The 18,753-nt window shown below is 40.1% G+C and overlaps 1 protein-coding gene across 4 annotated transcripts in view; it reads right to left on the minus strand.

Annotated features, from left to right (window-relative positions):
- Positions 1-18,753, minus strand: part of SLC66A2 (solute carrier family 66 member 2) — a 53,884-nt gene that overhangs the window by 6,370 nt on the left and 28,761 nt on the right. For all 4 annotated transcript variants that reach the window (XM_072330016.1, XM_072330019.1, XM_072330015.1 and 1 more), the window contains one exon: positions 12,201-12,417. In XM_072330016.1, coding sequence (XP_072186117.1) covers positions 12,201-12,417 — 217 coding nt within the window. The remainder of the gene's footprint in view (positions 1-12,200; positions 12,418-18,753) is intronic.

Below are 18,753 nucleotides of genomic sequence, written 5' to 3' on the forward strand. Positions count from 1 at the left end.
CCTCCTGTAATATCTCAAAGCCACACTGGAGAGCTGTGACTGGCAGGAAAGATTTGCCTTCTTGATATGAAGAGTACAGTCATTAGGTGAGCACAATGGCCATTCTGCTCTTAGAAGAAAGGAGTGGGTGTGAGGTAAGTGGTGCTACAGAGCAAGCTGGGGAGTCAGAAGGTACATACAGCAGCTTTTGGTTTTGTGATTACAGCAAAGCCAACGGGAGAGGCAAGAACTGAGCAGAAATAGATGATACTGCCAGGGGCTGAAACAGACTTGAAGGAAAAATAACACATCCCAGTAATGTAAATCATGACTGCAGTATCCAATGACAACAAATCTCCTAAAAATCAAGCACTTTCCTCACAACTAATCTCATTACAAGGAGTTGCTAATGTGGCAGCAGTCAGTGTCTGTGTAAATTGCAACTGACCACGAAGAGGAAAAGCTCGTACTTCATCTGCTTTTAAAATCTGAAAAAGCACTTATTTATTCTGCTGTTGGAATGAAACCCCAAAGTTACATCATAATTGCTGATCAGACACTGACTAGCTGTGGGTTGTTAAATGCTATTTTTTAATACAGTAATATAAAAATGTCCTGCAGTGCTGCCGCTCTATGCCACTGATAGCACATGTTCTGAAGACTGTACCAATCATCATTTACTAAATAAGATGCAAGCTGGAAAACAGCATTCATTGGTCTCAAGAAACAAATTACTTGTCTAAATCAGGCTTTCTGTATTTTGTGCGTCAAGTCTGAGGAGACAACACTAGAGATTAAACATCTCTAAGAGCACACTATCTACAATTAATGAACCATGATTTTTAAAGAATACTCAAGTTTTTCATGTGTAGAAATAGTCAAGTATACTAACAAGAGAAAAAAAGTATTTCTGCTCTAACTGTACTAAAGGCTGCGTAACTTACAAAACAATGAGCTTAGCAAGCTTTTTAGGCTCAAAATACACAATATACAAATTACCGAGGACTAATTCTGCTGGAATCAAAGCTTTTCAGCATCTTCATTCCTCCTGTTCAAAAAGCAGAAGGTTGTCACAATCACAAATGTTTGATTTTCTGCTGGAGCATTACTGAGCATGCTCTGCTCAACATTAGTCATTTCTTGATCATTACAATCCCTTTTCTGCCTTCAACTGAAAGAGCAAAACTGCTAAAAAGATCCTGATGAAAAAAAGGACTGAAAGAATGTCCTCTCTTCCCTGCTAAACCACTCTGTCTTAAGATTAGCTGCAGACATCCATCAAAATAACAGTAGCACATAGCTGAGCTGGAGAACAGCAGTTTGCAGACCATGGGCTGATACTTGGCACTAGCCTATGCAAGAAGAAAGATGACAGCACTCGCTTCCTGTTTGCTGTGTCGATTTTCTCACATGAATGTTATGACTCTGCATGTTTGGAGCTTAACGCACAAACCCAAAAATACCCTGCAAACTGGAAGACACAAAAAGAATCAGATGTTAGACAGTGACTTCTACAGAGAAATTCTGTAGTGGTCTGACCAGACATATCAGCAGCACAAATAGCAACAGGAGTTGCCCTCATGTAATTACATCCTGCTATAGCTACAAAATTAGTACTAGTAGTGCTCAATCAATAAACACAGATCTGAACAATCATTTTCAATAACAGAAAAATGAATATGATGTATTAACCAACTACTTCAAGTATCTTGTTTACTGTTTTCCTTCTGTCCTAGGCAAGTGGAACAAAAAAAGAATTAGCTTGGATTCCTTTTGTACAGAGAAAGGTGACCACAGCTTCCCCAAGTCAGGGCCAAGACAAAGGCAAAGACAGATTCACAGCATGATTTTTTAGACTGACAGTCTCAGGCATTTATTCATACACTGGCACATGGCTTCCATATAAGTTAATGTTAAATAAAAATAATGGCAACAGTTCATAGGATATAAAAACAGAACAATCATTTAAGATCTGAGAAGTTGCATCCCCTTCTGGAAAAAGGTCCACATCAAAACAGCTTCTCAATGAATATTCCAAACACTGTGTTTGGTTTTGGGAAGGGAGGAAGAAGGGACAGAAACCATCTCTCTTGAAACTCAACTGACCTCCCCCAACATATTTGCATAGGAATGCATGAGAGAGAAAGTAGATTTAGTTTGAATATCCTGACTCAAGAAGTAACTTTCAGTTCCCATTTGATGCTCCAAAACAAGTTACTTACAGAAGGCAGCAAGTATCCCTAAAACTTCAGTCAGAGGGTGATAAGTCTCTACCAGTGCAGTGCAGTCCAGAAAACGCAAAACCCTCATGCCATGGTATTTTTTAACACTGTACAAATGAACAACAACAACAAAGTAAATACTGCATTTATTCCAAGCAAAAAGCCACTAGGCTTAACAAAAGAAGCCCTCTTCTAACGTTAACTAAATTGCTACGCGTACCAGAAACTATTTTTAAAAGAGGAAGGGAAGACAGAAGAATCAGATACCCAGGCCAGTGTCTAGAGTTTAAAAATCTGGGAAATAAACAGGCCTAGCCAGACAGGACCTTCTGCGTGACCAAGCATAGATCCTGTTTTTAATACTACACAGCCAGCTAGGAATTCAAGAATGAAACTATCCTCCAATCCTACATGCTCTCTCTCAAAGAGAGTCCCTTACCTCACTTTCCAGCAATTCCCCCAAGGCTGGAACAGCACTGACAGTCTCCAGGAGTCAGTTGTCCAGCCCCACACTGATAGCAGAATACAAATTCAGCATTTATTTTGGATTGCTGGAGCTGAGTTACAGTCACATCCTTAAGTAATGGATACCACACAGGGCTACATACAAGAGCAATCTGAAAGTTCCTGTAATTACCAAGCACTGTAAACTTCGCTGAGGAAAAACAAAATGTGTGATTTTGTTCTGGAACACAAAAAGACACACTCATAGATAGACACAGTCTAAGTGACTTGGTAGCATCTTCAATATTTGCATTTCATGCAGAAACACAAAAGAGACATCATAGAAAAACAAGGTGAAGAGATAACTTGATTATCTTTCCTCACGAACAACTGTTTCTGAAACTCCCAAGAGCATAAGCATCTCAGGCATTTTGACACTGCTCAGTATATTCTAACAAAGTGACTTTTGTGAGTATATATCTGCTAAAGGAGAGTTAAGGGAAAAACTACAACACGTAGCGTTGGGGATAGCAGACGACCCAGAATCACTGCTCTAGCTATTTCAAGCAGCTACGCCAAAAATTTAGTCTGTAGCAGTCCACAGACTGGTAGTCCTTGACATCTACGAAGTATTTCCTAGAGCTCTGCAAGTTAGACCATATGGTGCTGCACAAAGACAAGTGGCAGCTCTTAACAACCTTAAACACCCTAAGGCTACACAGCAGGTGCTAAATCTCATCTGTGGATCAAAGGAAAGACTTGAAGATGAATGTCCTTCCTTATAGGATATGGATAAATGGACACAGTCCAGACTCCAAAGCTTAAGTCTACTCCTACATCCAGCACAAACACGTATCCAAAAGGCTCTAGGTTCTGCTACTGATGGATTTGGAAATTTCAAGAACTGTCACAAGAGGGAACTTCTTTCCTCAGGTGAAAACAGAGGCTTGGGAAACAAATCACACCTTGTGCTGCTCACAGTGCAGCCCACAGCACCATCTGCTGCCAAAACAATGCCTTCACAGTAGTGTCAGTTTGAAGGAAATGGTGTAGAGCACGCCTAAATTATACCATCCTTTATGATCTCACTCAATTTCTTCTTGAGCGGTTATCCCCTTCACTCTTCTCCCTCCCCTCAAGGCACTTTAATCACCAGGGCTGCAAGTATAGCTGCTAGCTAACACTTCTGCAGACACTGTCCTGCTGCTCATCTCCAGCGGTTGTGCACAGCTAGCTGAGCCTGCCTGTGCTCCCACACCTCACATTCCAGCACCTGGTTACAGCAGCCTGCCCATGCGATGGGACTCCATTGCTGCTCCCACAGGGCCAGTGCTCAAAATAGGGAAATAATGCCTGTGTGTAACACCATTTAGAGTCCTTCTTTTTGTAACTTTAAATATGTTGGGACACAATCAATTTAAAGAGGAATAAAAAGATGGGATAAAAGAGTATTGCTTCAACACAGCTGTATATCCCAAGGCTCAAATTGTAAAACTTTTAAATCTTCCTTTCCTCCTGCTCAAGGCAACAAAGAAATAATCAAACTCTTAGTTCCATTTAACTTAGGGTTCTTTTAGCACATTTCTTGATATGGACTAAGCATATTTTTAGTGTTCCGGTGATCTGCAGTTCTCACTTTGGTCAACAAACAGCATATCAGGCCTAGTTCTCCTCCCTGTTCCAGATGACTGGCATTCAGTCTCCGAAGATAGCACACCTAAGAGAATACAAAGTCTAATAATAGTCATTTTTTTAAATGAAATAACCAAATCCTTCAATATCTCTCATTTTAAGAAAACACTGGAGAAGTAGAAATCCCAAATAAAGAGTTACTACTTAGGAAAAAGGACTAACATTACTCTCCAGTCAACTAGATTGGAACTAAGATAAGGTATTTGGTGTTTGCTTCTCCGAAATGCTTCACTGTTACAAGAAAATAATCCTTTGCAAACACTACACAGAAATATGTCAGTACCTATGTTCTCACATGAAACACTATATGTTTCTTGAATACCTTCAGGGATGGTGACTCAACCACCTTCTACAGCAGCCCATTCCAGCACCGGACCATTCTTTTTGGTGAAGTTTCTCCTAACATCCAGCATGAACCTCCTCTAGGGCAAACAGAGGCAATTCCCTCTCATCTCAGTGCTAATTACTCGGACCCCCCATCTCACCACAACCTCCTTTCAGGCAGTTGTAGAGGACAATAAGGTCACCCCCTAAGCCTCTACTTCTCCAGAATAACAATCCAGTTTCCTCAGTCACTCCCCAACAGACTTGTGCTCCAGACCCCTCAGCAGCTTCATTGCTGTCCTCTGGACACACTCCAGGGCCTCAGTGTCCTTCTTGCAGAGAGGGCCCCAAAAGTGAACACAGTATTTGAGGGATAGCATTTACCAGAGAAGAGTACGTGGGACAGCCACCTCCCTGCTCCTGCTGGCTACACCATTTCTGATACAAACCAGGATACCTATGACCATCTTGGCCACCTGGGCACACTGCAGGATCATGTTCAGCTGAGCATCAACCAGAACCCCCAATTCCTTTTCCTCTACACTGTTTTCCAGCCACTCTGCCCCAAGCCTGTGCATGGAGTTGTTAACACTAAAGTGCAAGTCCTGGCACTTGGTCTTGCTGAACTTCATCCCACTGGCTTCAGCCCAGTGATCCAGCCTGTCCAGATCACTCTGTAGGGCCTTCCTATCCTCAGGCAGATCAGCACTTCCTCCAACTTGGTGTCATCTGCAAACTTATTAAGAGTACAATTAAAACCCTAATTCATATCATCAATTAAGATTTAAAAAGGATGAGCCCCAATATCAACCTCTGAGGAATGTGATCTGTGATTGGCTGCTGGATTTAACTCCACCACCACTCTGTGGCCTTGGGTCTCCAGCCAGTTCTTCACTGTCATGGGGTTATCCTTAGATATAAATCCATGACAAGGGGGCACAGGCCCTAGGAAAAAGGAAAAAACAACAACAACAAAAAAAAAAGGACCCAGCCAGCCCCAGGAGCTGGGGAAAGGAGAGGGGAAGGGCAGAGAGTGAGCAGATGGTTTTAACAAATAGAAAACACAAGGAGAGACAAGAGTACCCAAAGTAGGAGTCAAACCATGACAGTGTGAGGGAAGCACATGCTTTTCTCCATGACTAGCTGAGACAGACAGAGGCACAGAGAGAAAAATGCCCAAAAAGGCAGTAACATGGAACCAGAACGTTAACACTTTAACTGCCACTGTTCTGCATGATGTTCTGATGTGGAATACAGACAACAGAAATCACAAAACCACAACATTCATCCAGCAAAGTGTGTATCTGTCCAGGCCACAGGCTTCCAGCTTCGCTGTAGAATACTGTGGGTATATCAAAGGTTTTGCTTAAATCTAGATAGACTACATCTAAAGACTTTCCACCATCCACTATACTGATCCCTCAATCACAAAAGGAGATGAGGTGAGTCAAGCAAGGACCTGCCTTTCATGAACATAAACCTATGTTGCCTAGGCCTGGTCCCTGGGTTGTCCCACACATGCTGTGTATTTTCACTCAAGATAATCTGTTCCATAACCTTCCCTGGCACTGACACCATGAACTCTAGCAGAACTACCCAGGTTTTGGATTTTCAAGAATCAAAGCAGTTTTGTTTCCAGATTTTAAAGTAACAGAGGAATAAGACATCTTTAGAAAAGTTTCCTCTTTCAGACCAACTCTGACCCTTTGTAACTTGGAAAGACTTGACTTCATGCAAAATATCTTGTACTAAACTTCCCTGCCAGCAGAAAACAGCATTACCACCATTCATCCCATGTTTTCATAAAACATGTAACATTTTCTCTTGTATTTCAAATTTTCAGGGTAGAGAGAAAAGCATTAACTGAAGACAGTGCTGATTAGACATGCTAGCAGTGTTTTATTTCCATCACAGTGAAGAAGCCTTGAACTATTTGTAAAAGAGAAATGCATTTTGTTTGAAGTAATTTCCTTTGAATTTGCTTCTTGAACTGATGAAATCAGGTGCTAAGGGAAGGAAAAGAAAAAAGACAAGAAAGTAGGAAGGATGGGACACATACAATATGTGCAAGAGCTTTAGCAATTCACACCATACTACAATCTAGGCAATGCTTAAGGGAAGTGGCTACTGTCACTCATACTGTTGTTAAGTGCTGGAAGCATAAGGGAAGGATGGTTCCATTCTGCACCCTGGGGTTTTCTTTAACCTATCTTCTCTTCGTTCCGTTCCTGAAATCCCTACACATGTTGAGTACACAAGCCTCACAGAACAGTCTTGGGAGCCCCACAGTGCATTATGGCAAATCTTGAGGGAACAGCTCTGAGAAAACACTGTAGGCATGCATGGAGATGAGCACAGTGCTGAGCTCTTTGTAGTCACCTTCAGACAAAGCATCCACAGAAAGTCAGCAGAAATTGGAGTACAGAATAGGAAAGGAAAAGAACATGGGACTAATGGTAGAGAGAAGAGGTTCCTGGAACAGGAGAGTGGGTGAAAACAGAAGGTAAGCTGTTCACTTCTGGGAAAGAGTAAAATGGTTTTCAAATCATCTGCTTGCACACTGAAAGGATTCTGTCTCCGGTCTGAGAGCACCGAAGAGTGTCTCCGGTCTGAGAGCACTGTTTATGTTTGTGATGTAATAACACTTAGAAAAAACTTAGTAGTAGTTTGAGTACTATTTTTTTTTTTTTTTTTTTTAAAGTAAAAGGCTGCACCATTCTGCAGCCGTTCCATCATCTTATTTGTTTTGACTGCTTTAAGGATAAAGCATTTACTATTTTAAGGGTAGACATTATGCCATAGGGCATCTGGAGACTACAGTTCCAAAGACTCTCTAGAATGGTCCTCTCCTCAGCACCTTCCTTGGTGAAAGTTCTGGATGGGACGCAACACTTTAACAACCCAGGTCACCACTGCATTGTACAGCATCTACTTCAAAATTCTCATAAAGGCATCTCTTATTCCTACTCCTATTTGATTTTGATCCATGCAAGTTCTGATAAGGAAAAACAAGAGCTAGGGGAAGCACAGCCTACACTACCATTGTTTGTATCCTCCTCTACTTCCCTTCCTATTAGCACTTTTACAAGTCATTTTCCAGTTATTTATTCTCCAAAGTATATATAAGTAACAAAATTGCTGTAATGGATGCTAACTGCATCTACCATCTCTTTTCAATGAAACTAAATTAGCCAATATGAAACTAATATAAAAAGTTTGTGCCTTAGCAGAAACACACATAACTCTTGCTCATTCTCTGAGTTGTGTTATCTTGTTATCTACTCACTATTCAAAAAAATCCTTCCGCCTAAAAAAAAAAAAAAAGAAAACCCCACAAAAAACATATCAGTGCCATTTTTACAGCACTTGCCCAGTATGCTTAAATCCAAAATGTCATTACAGCAGGTGACCAGACGCTGAGTTAGCCAGTACTCTATACAGCTTTCTACATCTGTCCATCACAGCACCTTGCTAATCAGGCGAAAAGTCCAGCAGCTCACATTAACCTCTGCAGAATTTGGATACAGCAAGGATTTGTTTCTGGGACAAACGCTGTCCTTAGAAGTCCAAAGCTTCCCTTACAAAATTGATATAAAGAACTGCTTTACATCAGAAAGGAACAGTATTGAATAAAAAAACCTACAACAAAATTTTACCTCCCCAAGAAATACTGTCTTCTAGTATTCATTATCTGTAGTAGAGAAAAGGATATACATTTTGTATGGATTTATCTCCCTTCACACTGCATCTATTTTACTGGATACATTTCAGATAAACGCTTGCTTGGAACTAACTTACAGCTACAGCATGTCTCGTAGAACAGTTCCAAATGGAAAAACATTAAGATTTACAACTCTTGGCTCCATCTGCTTGTGAGACAATAAGGGTCAATTATTTCTCCTTTAGTGACTTATGTTTTTTTATAAAACAAACAAACAAGATAATCACAGTGACCAACACTGCACAATGATCTGATTCAGTCTTTTCAGTCCAGTCTTCTCAAGACAGACTTATATGAACAGAAAGACGATATAATTGATTGTGCTGTCTCAGTGTGTTAAAATGCTTAGCCTTTTACCCAGTATCAGCGAGTCTTGACAAAGGATACACAGAAAAGAGGTTCTTTTCAAGAAGACAGAAACAGGACAACAAGAGAGACCACAGCCCCCCCCCCCCCCTTGTTCTGTCTGTCCAACCCCCCAAGCTACATGAATGGCCCTAAGCTATGGGCGTTCCTCCTGTACAGGAAGCAGCTGTCAAGAGACAAAAGCACACAGCCAGGAGCTAATCAACCACTGAAAGAAGGCCTTCCTTACTGGAACCACAAACCTCCAAGCTAACTGTGGGTGGACAGATTTGGCTATCACCTGTACTGTGGCATCTGAGACTCTGCAACATGCAGTCCAGTTCAGTTCTGCTGCTGGTCCTCCCTTTCCTGGATCTGAGGAGTTTCTACCATCCAGTGACTCTGAAACTCCAGGCACTGGCTGAAAAGAAACCGTAGCTCCATGGAGTTGGAGCAGCAGTTCACTTTTATAGAGGGTCTCTGACAAGTGACTTCACTGAGCTTTTGTGAAAATCTTTCAATGAAGGGCAGTTATCATTCCAGAGCAGAGTATGGCAGGGCAACAGACATAAATGAAAAAGCAGGCTATCACAGAGCAAACCTACCCTTCTGCAGACCCAGAAGATGTAGAAGTGTTTAGATAGGACAAAGGTGGTTTTAGCTTGCTTTTAGTTCTCACTGATCTAGCCTATTAGTAATAGGCAATATATCACATTCACCTCCCTCAAGCTGAGTGATGGTAACTGGCAAGTGATCACCCTGTCCTTATCTCAACCCACAAACTCTTTTCATCTAATTTTCCTCTGCATGTCCTGAGAAGTAGTGACAGAGCAGCACGGTGGTGGATGTAAAACCACCTCAGACTTTTCAAAACAGAGTTCCAAGGGTTTTCTGCCTTCCGCCACAGCCATGTGTCCCATTTACATCTCTCTCCTGGCTTTCCACCTCCAAATCTGTTTATCTGGAAAGAATTACTACCTCAAGCATGAGATACCCCCAGTTTCTATTTTAAACAGATAGGAGCGATTGGGATGGGGAGTGCATAGTGTTATTTGACACCTTTTTTTCGAAAAACAACACCATATCTGCGAAGTCTGGCAGGACACCTTGTTCAGATGTGATCACATACTGTAGTTTTACTTTCTATTCCTATTTTGACTGTTTAGTTTCGCTAAGACAAAAACAGACCTAACATATGAGATGTTATGTCCCATTCAGTCCTACTTCAGAGACAGATAATTCTTTCTGTCTGTTTTCCTTAGTCAGGCCACAAGGATCTTTAAAGAACCCCTTTTCTGACCCTAGTAAACTGCAATGCTTTTATCAGAGACATGGCTCCAGTTATACACTATAGGTGACTGTGGAGAAAGAAGTTATCATCATCCAAAAGGTCGCTAAATAGACTTAATCAGCTTAATTCTTAGTGCTTTCTCCATTAAGCTTAAAATGGAAAAGATACATTTCCACTGAGGCCAGCTAACAGACTATCTGGCAGCTTGTCCATTATGGCCCAGTTGACAGGCAAAGGATCACCAGCTCAATTGTTTCTGACAGTGTAAACTATTTCTGCATGGAGTAGTAAATGTATCCCAGTGGGCATCAACTAGCCCCTGATAAATACCTATCAAAGTTCATAAATTCAGTTCTACAAGCTGCATGGCAGGACTGCTAGATGCTTACTTCAGCACTTGCAGGACTGAGGTCTCTTCTCTGTTTTTAAATAGAGAAGTAGGCACAGGAAGGGAAAAATCAGAAGAAACAACAGCTCCTTCAGCAGAAAGTAAAACATCAGCAGAAGTCACTGTCATAGTAGGAAGAGCTTGATAACGCTTATAGACCATCAGATCAACTCAGGATTACACAGTGCTAGAAAATGTATGTGGTTCTTGCAATACATATAAAGCTGCAATGTGACCTGGAAAAAGATAAGAGCAACTGCATTTGCATGAACATACCCCAGCTGCAGTAAAGTAGCATACAGCTTGTACTGCTATCTTATCAGTACCCACACCTATCAATATCCAGTAGTATGCAAAGTACTGCTTTGGGAGTAGAATCCAAGGGAAAAATCTGCAGGTACAGCAGATAAGGAAGGTGGCTATCCTTAGATCTAGTCCTGTTTGATGGCAGGGGAATAAGAGTTTCTACACTATCTTCTGTTGACTGAACAGTGGTCTTTACCAAAGCAGTTCTGCATGAGAATTATGCAACTCTGTGTTTCCATGCAAAGAATTAAACCATTCATTTGAAGCACAAAGTTTTTTCCTCATTTTACTAAATAGCAAATACAAGAAATTAGAAAAAAAAGAAGCTCAGGTCCCCAGACAGGAGCTAAGGAAGCATTATCTGGAAGCAGCTATCTTAATATGGCATTATAATTCACAGATTAAAAACAAAGGGGAAAGTCAAACCAAAGTATAAATAAGGTCTAGAAGGTAAATAGTCTTCTGGATATCACACAGAATTGTCCAAGGCAGTATGTGCATGCAGAATACCCAAATACTTTGGAAGGAAATCCTGACTCAATATCAAGGGTGTTCCAATAAGAAAATGCCTCGAGTATCAAAGCAGATTTCTAAATGAGTAAAAGGAATAGTATCAACAGACATAACTTGCTTTGGTGTAAGGGAGGCAGAGACAATTATTTGTTTTCATCAAAGCAAAAATTATGTCAGCAAGTTTAAAGGCAATTAAAGAGGAACTGTTTCAAAGCAATGAATGAGAAGACAGTCACTGATGACCAAAGTACTTCTTGAAATGAATTTGTTGCTGTACTGTTTCCTACAAACTGGTGCACTGATGCAGTGTGGTGAATGTTTTCTCACTGCAAAAGCTCTACAAGTTGCATTTGCAATTTGGAAGCCTTAGTGTTAATACTGATAAATACAATAAATGGTATGAAGTGATAATCTAGTTCAATGTCTCGAAAGCAGGCATAAGATTAAAGTTCTCTGTCCTACACCTGCTTACACAAATAATCTCCCTATGTTTGAGCTCTTTTAAATGTCAGGTACAAGTTTTTACATACTGATGTTATTTGCCACTAACACTACTAACATATTACAGAAAAGACCTGAGTAAATTTGTAAGAACAAGCAATGAGCATGAGTTACAACAATTAGTAGCTGTAGACTTTTTGTTTAGTACTTTAGATACAGAGGACCTCTTCAGACCATTTCTAATGGCAATAGCAGTAGCTCTACGTATTATTTTAATACAACACATTTCATCTTGGAACTGTCCAGCTAGGCCTGAACAATGGTTCAGATCTTGGGGATATAAATAAGCTCCTACTGTCTACAGCAGTGCTGTGCCATTTTAGACTGACAGAGGGTCTATCCCGATAACTGCAGTATTTTCAATTAAAGTTTAGAAAGATGACACTGCCCTGCACAGAAAGCACTCTCACGCTGTAAAAATATTTACCTAAGCACACATGCACATACTTGTTTTATTTAAGGCAAACACCATACCTCATTCCTTCTGTGGACCTATTCTGGTAGTTACGGTAGAGCTGAGGAACGCCTAACATAGCCTCTGTGAAAACTGCAAGGAAGCCCAAGGTTTCCACAAAGAGAGATGAATCAAGCCAGAGGTAAGTGATGTAACCAGTGACACCAGTGAAGGTCAGGACGCACTGCACGTAGTCTGTAAACTTGCTCCAATGCCAAAAATAGTTCAAGTCAAAATCTGCAACAGAACAGAAATGGAAGAAGAATAAAACTTCCCAACCTGGTTCAAAGTTTATCAGAGTAGAACTGAGAACTGGTAAATATGAGAAAGTCAGTCTTTGGGAGCACAAAGAAATAGAAAATAAGAGAATAAGGACTTAAAAGGGAATAGAGGCAACTCAACACCACCAACAACAAAAAAAAAAAAAACAAACCATGACTTGATCTAGAAAACTTTTTTTTGTGGGGTTTGTTCAACATGGAAACAATAATAACAACAAATTACAAATTATCAATATATTTACAAAAATGAGTTTTAAAGATAAAGTGTTTGTCTTCAGATATGAAGCACAAAACTCTGGCAATGAACCTAACAGAGCTGACGTAAGAAGGGCTCACAAAAAAACTTCACACTGCCAAGTACAGGTGCCCACCACATCAGTACAAGCATGCTCTTATTTAGGACTATTGTCTTCACTTTCAAACTGCATCAGTCCAGCCTGAAAGAAGGTCATGTTAAGTCCATATCTCTGCTTCCTGGTGTGTTACTGCTGCCTGCAGTAAGGGCAGGCTTCTGTGCACAGGCAGCACAGCTTTGTTGAAGAAGGTGCAGGGCTGTGAAGAGAATCCAACCTGGAACAAGACTTCCCATAGACAGCACCACTTTCCATTCCAAGGACAAAATGCACTTTCACATTTGTACTTCACTTTGCCAGCAAAATTATGTGCAGGGCTTATACCCATTTTTATATCTCTAAAACCAAAGCTCTGTATCACTAAACAATACCCACATGAGAAAACAGGACAAAGAACAAACCAAACATGATACTTGCTTACATTAACATGCTGCTGGAAGATACACAGCTATCTTATTGACAAATTATACACCGATTTATGTCACTGCCTTTTAAGCAGAAGTACAGAACACTATAAAAGAAGTCCTGCTGTTAACTCTGGCAAAGAAGATACTGACCTCTGCTGGCCAACATTAACACCAAACTCAGTGAAATGAGAATGAATCTGCACAGACAGGTAGGTGCTTAAGGGTAATACATATTCCAAATAATGTCATTTTCTGCACCTTTTCACATTTCAGTGTGTGGTAGACATTCTTTATTAACTTAATACCCTTTTTTCAGTACTCAGCAGCAAAATCATGCCTCAAGACTGCATTCAGTTAACTAATTTTACTTTGTCATACAAAGAGGAAAGCAAAACTAGCTAGAAGCTGTATTTAACCTATAGAATAGCACTAACCTATAGAATAGCATTATGTCACCCATTATCCAGAACTAAAATAATGACTACACTGACAGAGCTGTTCAGTACTTTCTGGCAGTGGCTCCTTAGCCTCAGAATCCACTGGCAGGGATGCACTAAATAAAACAGTAGACCTAGTGCCGGCATAGCCAATTCAACATGACAGCATTACACATGCACTGTGTGCTCTGTTAAGGCTTTCCTTTTTGGAGGTTTACAAAAGAACAAAACAAAATGAAGCAGAAAATGGGAGACATGAGACAGACACTACAACAAAAGTAGGAGATGTTACTATTATTATTATTATTTTTAATTCCTACTGCATCTTCTGGAGAGAATAGGAAGAACCGGGAAGATCTGCAACAAGGAAAATGATGCCCAAACTTTCCGTTCCCTCCACTTTGCTGACCCTACATCTGTGCCATGAGGGTGGACAGACACTAGGAAAGGATTCCTAGAGAGGTGGCTGATGTTCCATGAACCTATCAGGGTTCAAAACGTGTCTGAACAATCAGTCATTAGCGTGTTTTAACTTTTGGTTAGCCCTGAAGAAGTCAGGCAGTTGGAGTTCAAGATCTTTCAAGGTTCATTCCAACCAAACTGCTCTGTCCTATCCTTATTCTAACAAAGTAGAGAGAGGGAGAACAAAGGAAATTCACTCAAATTTTTCCATGATCTTCTCAGCTTCTTAAGCAATACCAAGAAAATGACTTAACAGATGTAACACTATTCCAACTGTTAAAATAGCAAGAGATGGTCTCTGGTAAAGAGGCATCTGGGCTTACTATGGAGACAAAATAATTAACAGCAGAAATAAAGTAGATGATAAAATAAATAAATAAATAAATAAATACAATTTAAAAAAGCAACCTCCACTACAGAAAAGAAGAGCTACTAATAGTTTGTTGTTTTTTTTGTTTTTTTTTTTGGTTTTTTTTGAGTAAGATGTGATTATTTGCTTTTACCAGATTATTTCTTTAAACCCTAATTCTGAGATGTTCTCAAAGAGTCTTATGCCCTTTTAAAAACATTTCAAGCACTGTCTTTCAGCCCTTAAAAATAAAACTGCTTTTCGTAATTCAGACCTCTTACATTCAAGCACACTAGGAGGAAAACCTGAGCTGACTTTTCAGTAAGGGTCAATGTTCAAAACATTAATTCAGACCAACACCAGAAAATTAGCAGCTAGTGGCAGCCATAGGCGAGAGCACATAAGCCTTAATCCTCCAGACAGTACCATCTGTAGAAGAGACTGTCTTGGCTATCAAGCTGCCTATGCAGTCATCATACCTCGAATCAGAACCCTACAGCTCAGCTTGGAACTTGCTTGCATGGCACCTTCTGCAAGCAGGACCATGAACCCATCACTTATTAAACCCTCAATGCAGCTCCCTAGTTGCCCTGCATACATTGGGTTTCTCCCTTTCTTCTCCACGTGCTCAAGAGTCCTAAGATATTTATCATAGTGCAGCAATTCTTTATTTCCCCAAATTAATTTTATTAATAGAAATGAAAGAATCATACCTACATGCAGATGTCAAAGTTACAAGTTTGTGTCAGTGTTCACACGGCTTTTGTGAAGTCAGCTACAAAATCCATGAGGTAATCACATGCTTAAGTACTTGCATAAGGCCACAGATTTTGTAGCTGACCTCACTGAAGCCATGTGAACACTGACATGTGCTTACTCAGTGTTGCTATACTGTAGTCCATTTCCACTGATGTTAAGTACTCACATCTCTGAACCTAGTATTGGGCAGACAAGAAATCTGGTAATTAAGTCATTTAGTCATCATCCTTGGCCTGAAAATCTTACGTATTAGTTATGTTATAATGACATACATAACTGAGAGAACTGGTGTGTGACACAGGGCTCCAGCTGAAGCAATAGTTAATTACTAAAAGGAGAGAAACAGATTCTCTTCTGTTTAGTCTCTTGCTCAAAATCACAATGATGCTATACAGTGTCTGATCCACTGCACTAGATTATGAGTACATTCTAGTTTCCATTATAATTTGATTGATAATGTTTTCCTTGAAATAAAGGAAAAGAGAGAGATAAGAACAATCTGAACTTTTGCATTAGCCTCTCAGAAAAACATCTGAATTATATTAAAAACAGTCCAGTCGCTAATTGTTGTATTTAACAGGCTTACTTTCCAAATGCTGAAGTCTACTTTAAGACACTGCACGTCAAAGTCTGCATTACCAGCTACTTCCAGGAAAGAAAGGAACAGCCTAGCTAAAGAAAAAAAAAAAAAAAAAAAAAAAAAAGTAATTGCATATCTGTCCTTTAACGTAGGTCCCAGTTTTTGTCTCCCCTGCAGATATCACTCTTTTTCTCTGAAAAGGTATAACAGGAAATTCTACCATGCCACAGTGTATTTCTACTAAATATCTTAAAACCCGACCAAGACCAGATGCATATCTTTCTGTTCTCTGAAATGGCCGGGCACTGCTTGCAACGTTCACTTTACTGTTCACAAGACCCCAACCTGCCCAGAAAAAAATTACATGAATTTCTAACCATACGTAGTCAATTTAGTTGGAATGGTAACTCCCAAACACTAATGTCCTGAACTGATCTGAACTGACATTACTGCAGTGAAAGGTACAATCTTATTACCTATGTTTGAGATCTTTAATCCTCTCAGGGAGCCACATTTTAAACATCTTGATCCATTTATAGATGAGATACTTATGTTGGAAAATCCTATTCATGCCAGGGAAGGAGCAGCTCAGCTGATCTTTCGTGCAGTAACTGTAGAAAAGTCTTAACCAACTGAGCTATGATAAGACAGGCAACAGGCTCCCTCTCACATGCTCTTGAGTCAAAGCTTGTGATCTCTGCCATAAAAAGGGGTTCATCTCTGAACAGCAGGCAAACATGATGTCCCTCCTTATCTCAGCCTGACAACAAGGCCAACTCTTAAACCAGTTGGAAAACAGAGACTTGCAGTCCCTAACTGAGAAACATACTCAGAGCACATACATCAATTGACAGCTCTAAGGTATGCTCCAGCACTGAAATCAACAGTTGTATCATAAAATAAATTTTTCCATATCCTTGAAGAGGACTCAGAAGGCACCTACAGCAGGGATTAGGGCCATGGCACTGATTTCTGTACACCTGCAGTCCTTCAGTTGTACCAGATCTCTCCTGCTTCCAGCATCATTCACCTCCCAACAATCCCAATTTCAGGGTTGCAGCAGGATGCAGAAAAGCACATGTGTTAGCAGAGGCATGTCCAACCTGTGGGCTGTACACTATCCAGCGCTGCTCACAGTGCAGCCTGCCCCTTGCCCCACACCATCATGGCAGCCCAACTGTGCATTCCTGGGCATGCAACCATTAATCACCCGCAGCCAAACATCAATATGCTGTTAACCCTATCTGGGCTGAAACCAGGGCACAGGGAAGGCACAGTGCTTACTCAAGTTACAACAAATAATTTTATGCATTTTGATACATTGGCTAAATACAGTCCTGTGAATAGAAAAAAAAACATGCAGCTGTGCTTTCCATTTTGATAAAGGAATTTGAGAATAAGTTTCAAGATAGCCCAAAAAATGATCAATTTTTTTTGTATATTTGAGTTGACATAAACTCATTACTTGTGAAATTTCAAATGGAATGTATAGATTTGCAATCCAAAATTCGATCCGGTCTCTTTATCATACTTTTATGAGACTTATCTTACTAGAGAGAAATTGCCCTCACTTCATTGTCATGTCTTACTCATTATCAATTCTTGGCAGTATGCACATTTGTGAACAACTGTTTTCAAGGATGAAGAACAGGAAGAGCAAAATTTCATCAAAAAAACCTGATGAACAGCTTGAAAGCTAAGAATGGCAACTACTGCCATCAAACCATCCTGATGTGTTAGTCGCACAAAAACAAGTTCACATATCCCACTAGTTTTATGTCTTTTTTGCTCTCTTTTTAATGTTTTAAGAAAGAGACATTAAAAATTAAAGTTTTGTTGTTTACATGCATTAGCTATATTTTATGTATTTTACAAGGACTGATCTGAAAGTAATGCCTCCTATTTTATTATGTTGGCCTATGATGTCAGAAATGGACATCAGTAGCATGGCAGTAGAGGTTCAACGTTCCTGCCAAAATTCCATTATATTTTGTTATGTGACAGATGGCAGCAGAGAAGTGGTCTGACAAAAATGGCATCTGACATGGAGGTGTGTATGAAGCAGAGGTGTGGAAGTGAATTCTTCTGTGCTGAAAAAATTACACCCATTGACATTCACTGATGCTTGCTGAACACTTATGGAGGGCAAACAGTAGATGCGAGCACAGTAAAATGGTGTGCAGCGCATTTCATCAGTGGCAACGGCAGGCTATCCCTTCTGGTGCAGATTGTCATGAGAGTGGTGCACACGCTCTTGCTCATGGCTAGTGAAAATGCATAGCTAATGTTGGTGACTGTTGTAAAAGAATGTTTCATAGCTGAAATTTTGCTCTATTAAGTAGCGCTACTGTGATATTTGCAGTTTCTTCCATGAAATTAGGAGGCATTACTTTCAGAGCAATCTTTGTAAACACAGCCCTTAAACAATTTTTCTTCACGCAGTACAGCCCAGATAAGCCAAAGGTTGAACACCCATAGGTTAGCACCTCTCACCTTGCCTATTCCCAGCAGCACCAGGCCAGCTAGTGAGTTTCTCCCATCTCCCTTCTGAAATTCCTGCATCCCTCACAAGGCACTCAGGAAATAAGTGGTGTTATAAGAGCTGGAAGACTTCAAATGACTAGCCAGATAGGCACTTTCTTCCTTCATTTCAGAAGGACAAAAGGATTTAGCACTAGAGAGTGAAAACTGATACATTTAAATTTGCTTTCATAATTTTTTTGAAGAAATGACATATCTTCAACACACTGCGTGAAGACGGTGTGTTTTTTACATTCGCTGGAACTGAAGAGGAACTTGCTATCTTTCACTCTTACAAAAGAGAGGAAGTGAGAGTTTAGCACCAAGAAACTCTTGCTCTAATTCTACCTCCTCCTCTTAAAAAAAATAAAAATAAAAAAATTAAGGAATCCTTCATCTTGCATAGATGAAAATGTTACTATCAC

This window comes from Excalfactoria chinensis, chromosome 2 (assembly GCF_039878825.1).
Source record: "Excalfactoria chinensis isolate bCotChi1 chromosome 2, bCotChi1.hap2, whole genome shotgun sequence".
NCBI classification, from domain to species: Eukaryota; Metazoa; Chordata; class Aves; order Galliformes; family Phasianidae; genus Excalfactoria; species Excalfactoria chinensis.